Source organism: Squalius cephalus (assembly GCF_949319135.1).
Source record: "Squalius cephalus genome assembly, chromosome: 6".
Taxonomy (NCBI): Eukaryota; Metazoa; Chordata; class Actinopteri; order Cypriniformes; family Leuciscidae; genus Squalius; species Squalius cephalus.
Genome location: NC_137127.1, coordinates 4906332 through 4913395, shown reverse-complemented (window position 1 = coordinate 4913395; position 7064 = coordinate 4906332). Strand labels below are relative to the sequence as shown.

The 7064-nt window shown below is 37.7% G+C and overlaps 1 protein-coding gene across 1 annotated transcript in view; it reads left to right on the top strand.

The window, feature by feature from the left end:
* Positions 1–553: 553 nt before the first annotated feature.
* itpkcb (inositol-trisphosphate 3-kinase Cb) overlaps positions 554–7064 on the top strand; it is a 15866-nt gene continuing 9355 nt past the window's right edge. Inside the window, exon 1 of the mRNA XM_079873949.1 lies at positions 554–1487. Within this exon, the coding sequence (XP_079730075.1) occupies positions 573–1487 (915 nt within the window). The 5' untranslated portion in view covers positions 554–572. The remainder of the gene's footprint in view (positions 1488–7064) is intronic.

Sequence of the window (7064 nt, the reverse complement as noted above, 5' to 3'; positions counted from 1 at the left end):
TACTTGATTATCCACGCAATCTTTAAATATCATGTTAGATACAACAGACTTGAGGAACAGTCAGGTTTGTATTTATTTCTCAAACATCACTGTATTGCATTGTATTATATGTTGTGTCCCTCACAATTAAACTACAGAGCTTCGATCATAAAACAAAACATTTAAATATCATGTAGGCTTAACTAATAGGCTATTATTAGGAGGTATTGAGTGACAACTGATATACTGTTATAAAAAATATCATTAATTTACATTAAGCTATCAAAAGTGTTAACTTTTGGCCATACAAATAACAACATCTGCACCAAATTGCATATTTTGCTCAGTTTGGGCCTCTGAATAAAACTCTAATATGATATGATATGGGTCATAAAAGCTTGACGTATCAAATATGCTTATATTTTGTATTAATATACAATAAACTGTTCCATTTAAAAAAAAAAAAAAAATGTTGATATTTCTGACTATTATTTCATATGTCGGGCTTTACAGGGTTAAAGGCCTCCTTGGCCAGAGCCAGTAGTGGGCGTGGCATTTAAAGGTCTGCGTGAGTGCTCGGTACGGTGTGCAGGATGGGCCAATTAACATTCAGCAAGTCCTCACACTCAAGCAACAGCGCAGCGCCCGCGAGCTCCACACGAGCGCGCGTGCGAGGAGTTTATTGTTCGCCGCACACCGGTGACTGTTTAGACGCGAGTCCGATGAAAACCAAAGAGCTGCCGACTGTTCAGAAATGCTGGCGGGACGGCTATAAAGAGGGGAAGACTTCTGTGGATGTACGCGTTCGTGAGCCGAAAAAGCTGTTTTTAAACGCGAGTTCTTCCGGTAATCAGCATGCGCCCGAAAACTTGCGTCTTCTGAGTCGCGCGACGGACTTCGAGATTCAAGTTTCGGATTCCCAAGGCGGACAGAAAGGAGGACGGGTGGAGGAGAACCATGAGTGTTGCGTCTCGCTGTGGGACATGGAAAGAATGTCAGGAGGTGCCGTGACTCCAGGCAGAGTTTCGGAGGAAAATGTGACTCAGAGCCTGAACACCCCAGACTTTCTTGTAGACTTCAGCTGTTCGTCTCCGTTAGCTAAACACAAAATGACCAAAAGTACGTTGAAACCCCCCGTTTCCGATCGGAGGAGTGAAGAAGGGGAGCAACACGCCTTAAACCCGTTCCCTAGGATTATTCCCAAGCTAATAGTCACCCATGATGATCTGGGTCCTGGTGAGGACAGTCCGCGCATCACTGATTTGACGCTGAGCATGGGCGGGTTTTCACTGGACCTGCACCCCGACGAGGACTCGCCCTGCTCGGACAGCGGCTGTGGAGGCTCCCCTAAGCCCTCTCTGTTCCACAGAAAACTCTCCAGCTCTTCCTCTGCTGGATTATCCTCTGCCTCGTCGTTTGAGGAGTCTGAGGATGACTTCACAGGCAGTGACATCGAGCCCACCAGTCTGTCCCCCAGTATGTTCGGCAGTCCTGATGAACTGGCAGGGGTAAGTGTCCAGTTTTACCAATTTAAATGTTTTTAGTCTTTATTAAAGGGATAGTTCACCCAAAAATTAAAATTGCCATTACATGTCTCATGTTGTTTCAAACCCATTAGACTTTCATTCATCTTTAAAACACAAGATATTTTTTTAATAAAATCTGAGCGATTTCTGTCCCTCCATTGACAGCTACGCAACTACCACTTTGACACATCAAAAAGCTCATAAAGTGATCGTTAAACTAAGCTTAATCACTATGAATTGAGCAGTTTAGTCCACAGTTTCTGAAGAGACTCGATCGCTTTACGATAAACAGATTAAATTTAGGCTTTTAGTCGCATATAAACATTGATCAGCGAACATAGACAGAAGATCAACCGAACCTGCTTGACGAGCTAGAACAAACCTCATTGGCTCTTGCTGAAGCTCAAACGTGCTGCGTAACACAAGAATGAACCTCATTGGCTCTTGCTGAAGCTCAAACGTGCTGCGTAAAACGAGAATGAACCTCATTGGCTCTTGCACATCAAGCTAGCATTCTTGAGCTTCTGTTTACCACATTTGATATCTGAGTTGATGAATGTTTATATGTGAATAAAAGCTTAAATTAAATCTGTTCAGTGATAATTTAAAGCGACAATTTTGGTGAGAATCAGACAAAAATTTGAGTCGTCGCAAAAAACGACTAAAATATAAAGATGTGTCCTACTTAAGTATGTAAAAAAACAACTATTAAGTTCAACTAATTGAATTTAATATAAATTTAATCTACAATATGTTTAATTAATTGCAAATATCATGTAATTAAGTGTCCAAAAAGTGTTCAGTTTGCAAGTATATTATCTCAAAGTATATAAGTCACTTTAGCATACTTATTACGGAAATGATATAGCCTACTTTGAGATAATATACTTGCAAACTGAACACTTTATGGATGGACGCATAATTACATGAGTGTAGCCTACTTCTTTTTCACAAGGGTATGTGTCTCAAAGGTTAGGGAAGGGCTCTTGATAAGTGTTTGTGCACAACTTTATTACCAAATTTATTGTCAAGTCCTGCAGCAGACATGAGGTATTGTGCTGCTTATCTACTGCTATTCCTTTAAATGCATAGATTAGGAGTTTATGCTTGCCAGTAAGGAGCTTCTCAGCATTATGTTGATAACTTTGTTGTGTTTGAGTTGTTGGTGATCTACAGTAAAGCTTCAGTTGGCATGTAAGAATGAAGATTATAAGGATGCTTAAGCACTGAGTCACAGTGAAACTTTTTATTAGAAATTACAGCTATTTTTAATCTCATTATCTGTACATCTCCAGCTTTTGTTCTGTGAAAGTGGTGTCTCTAAGGTACTTTGACATACGCCTGTTATTTTATATATATATGTAAATCATCAAAAAGGTTACTGAAATATCGTAGTTTCATTCTCTCTGACAAATAATTTCTGGTCTGGCAAACGTTTTCGGTTTCAGGCTCGTGTTTCTGACATATTTGTTGGCTCTTGGAACAGTTGACTGGTGAAACCCATGGGAGGGATGATTTATTTTTTTATTTTTCTGTGGAAAGTTGGTAACTACACAGTATATTTGCCTTTTAGGTGTTAAGAGACAAAAGTGAGTAAGATAAACCTAATGCAAACGGGGATATTTTTTTTAAAAGTATGAGCGAAACTCTGAAGATGAAGAATAGAAACTCTTTCTGGAAACAAACAAAAAATAGAATTGTGACATTATTTCCAAAGGTCACTGATTGATTTAATGTGACTAATGTAGGAGTGAGACTCATTGTAATGACACCAGAGACTCCAGCTGGGAAAAAATCCCCCAAATCCCGTGTGTCTTGGTGTCTGACGCTTCAATCTTGTGTCAGTCAGTTTTGCTCGGGATGGATAATCCATCTGAAACTGGGTGGCGTTGACTATGTGAGGCTTTGAGTGACTTCATATCTCTGATTAGACGTGTGTTTACCTTGATCTGAACCGAAACTCTCGTTCCACAGACTGACAGAGCGTTCAGTGCACTGAGGCTGGACATAAAAAAAAAAACCTTGTCTATTACTGAACCTCAATGCTAAAGCATGACGCGAGCAACACCAAGGTCATGGGCTTGATTTTCCAGGAACATTCTGATCAAATCTGTCCTACTTTGAATGCGCTTTGAGTCAGTTTGAATAAAAACAGGGTCTTGCAGTGACTTACACCCTGATATGCGTCTCTACTGTGTCTGAAAAACATTACGACCGGCGTCAGCAAAAACAGAACTGATATTATGCATTATTTGCACATGTGGGCGTTTCTTTGCTAATTTTCAGTGTCCCACTCAATCTCCCATTATCCAAATAACCACTGCTAGTCTTGTTCAATGTCTGGCTGATCCGTGAATCAGGATGAATCAGTCAGGAAGTTCCTCACTGGCTCCTCATAATCTTTCCATCTTTCCCGCACTGATTGTTTTCCCGGATTTCTTCATGCGTACATCTTGCACTACGCTTGATATTTTGTAGTGTTTTTGAAAGTCTCTTAATTCTCACCAAGGCTGCATTTGTTTGATCAAAAATACATTATACTGTGTAATAAAATACAGTAATTTTGCGAAATATTATTACAGTTTAAAATAACTATGTAATATATTTCTAAAGAAAATTCCTGTGAATTTTCAGCATCATTACTCCAGTCTTCAGTGTCACATGATCCTTCAGAAATCATTCTGATATGATGATTTGATGCTCAAGAAACATTTCTGATTATCATCAATGTTGAAAACATGATGCATGTTTTTCTGGATTCTTTGTTACGAAGTTCAAAAGAACAACATTTGTTTTAAATAGAAATTTTAGTCACGCTTTAGTTTAGGCTCCTCTACTCACTTTTGACTAGTTGCTTATTAGCATGCATATTACTAGGATATTAGCTGTTTATTAGTACTTATAAAGCACATATTAAAGCATGACCATATTCTACATCCCTTAATCCTAATACCTAAACTTAAAAACAACCTTACTAACTATTGATAAGCACTAATTAGGAGTATATTAAGGCAAAAATTGTTGTTAATATTTAGTTAAAAGTGAGAATTGGACCATAAACTAAAGTGTGACCCAAAAAATATTATAATTATAAAGCACATATTAAAGCATGACTATAGTCTACATCCCTTAATCCTAATACCTAAACTTAACAATTACCTCACTAATGATAAGCAGTAATTAGGAGCAAAAGTCATAGTTAATAGTTAGTTAATGGTGAGAATTGGACTTTAATCTAAAGTGTGACTGTAAATTCTTGTAACAATGTAAAAGACATTTTCTGTCACTTTTGCTCAATTTAATGAACTCTTCATATCTTCTCACACAATAAAAAAAAGTCAATCAAATAAAGGGCAACACAATATTGATAAGTCGTCTTGTAATAAGCCCCAAAAGTTCCTCATCACCCTGTCAGGGTTTATTTAGTATGCTATCATTACAAGACTTTTTCCTTTGCGTTTGCTGTACATTAGCGTCATGCAAGCTGCATATTCAAATTTTTGTGTCATCTTTGAATGAATGAGCCTAAATTGAGTGTGTTGCATCACAGCTGCTGACATCCACAGGCCTGTGTGCACACACACACACACACACACACACACACACACACACACACACACACACGTTCTGATGCCATCGTTTAACCATCGCTCACACTGTCATGGAAAACTCAGTTGTGGGCGGTTCCTTTGTCGCTAAGTAACCATGAATCCATATATGGTGTTGCTTCACACTTCTGTTTTCTTCATCTCTTTCTTAATCTGTGTCGCACCTCACTTCACTGATCATGATGCTGTATGTGTGTGTGTGTGAAAGAATTACTTTTTTGTTATGCTGAATGTATCTTGCATCTCAGCTTGTGATGACGTAAACCGTTCATAAGCTTGCTTAACCACTTCTCAGACAAAGACAAGCACTCCATACAACTTGAAAACAGTTTACAGGAAGAATGTAAGACATTTGTCTCTCTGGCTCTTTTGCTTTCTGTGAAACTGTTGGACAGGTTTACCTCTATTATGCTTGTAATGCTTTAGGAGCTTCAGAGAGAGAGAGATCAGAAGATCGAGAGGGAAAGAGAGAAGTGGAAAATGGATCTCTGCAGAGACGGAGGAGGTGGTGATGGGGTGGGTGGGGTTTTTACAGCGTGTTCAAACACAAACAGACCAGAACAGCACATTTATTACATTAGTGGCGTTTGCTGTCATTATGATCTGATTTTAATCATTATTACTTGCTTACTAAAAATAAGTCATTTAAGTACACCAGTCTCCAGTCAACTGTACTATTAAAGTACTATTAAAATGTCTTTTACATGCTTTGCTTTATTGCATCTTCATGTCAGGAGAATATGGAGAAGATCCATGAAGTCAGATGGGAATTTTCTTTTAAAGAAGCATTTAACCTTTAAAACCTTTGTTTTAACGTGCAGCAGGACGTTTATATCCGTTCCCTTTAGGGCTGGGCAAAATAAATAACATTTTTTAAATAAGATTAATCGTTTTTTAAAATGTGGTCGATTCAAAATAATTTCTCAAAGGCCACGAATCCATTTTTTCCATATTTATTTATCTATCACCCAAAAGCCAGTATTAGTTTTCCTCCACTGTTCACAGGCTTGCAGTCTCCATGTTACAGCTAATGCTGTGAGATTTGATGTGTTTTATCTTAAACATAAAATAACCTGATCCTGTTTGATCAAGGCATTCGACTGTTCTGAATTTTCAGCATCAATTTTTCATCTTGCATCAAAATCCTGTCTATTCATTGAATGCATTTGAAATATAGAGTTGGTTTCTGTTCCCAAGTGTACCTAAAATAAAAGAAGTTTAAGAGTTCTCAATTTCTTTTTATTAATTAACCACTTGTAAACTTATGTTCACTGTTCTTTTTTTATAAATATAGGATTTAAATTAAATCTATACTCATTGAGTCGAATCGAGAATCGAAATCGAAAATGGAATCGAGAATCGAATCTAATTGAGAGCTTGCGAATCGATACCCAGCCCTAGTTCCCTTGAGTTGTTAGTGTAAACTGAAACTACAACCATAACTATCTCTTTCCCCGGAAAGATCAACTCGTTTGACAGAAATTTCCGGCTTTCCGTGTTTTCCCTGTTACACAGTAGGGGGCGCTGTTACACATCTTCTGAAAGAGTAGAGAATCTCCAGATCAAAACACAGGAGAAGAAGCAGAAACAAGTGAAGAAGTGATAGCATATGTAATCAGATGCACATGTAAAATAACATGATCATTAACATTAAACCGCATATAAATCAAAACTGCCTAAGGTTACTGAATGAAATGTCAACAGGACTGTGAAGCTTTGAGTGTGTTGATGGACTCGATCGACTCCATCTGTGTTTTGATCATCGTTCTGAATCCCATCCAGACGTAGTCTTTGACAAAAACACGATTTTCTCAGCTTTTTGCTCAAAATGTTGCTTTTTTTAATGAAACACCCACAAGTGTTGATTTAAAAAAAAAAAAAAAAAAAGAATGCATGAAGCTAGAATAAAACATTTTGGGTTTTTTGTTTGTTTAAAAGCAGTTTTTTTTTT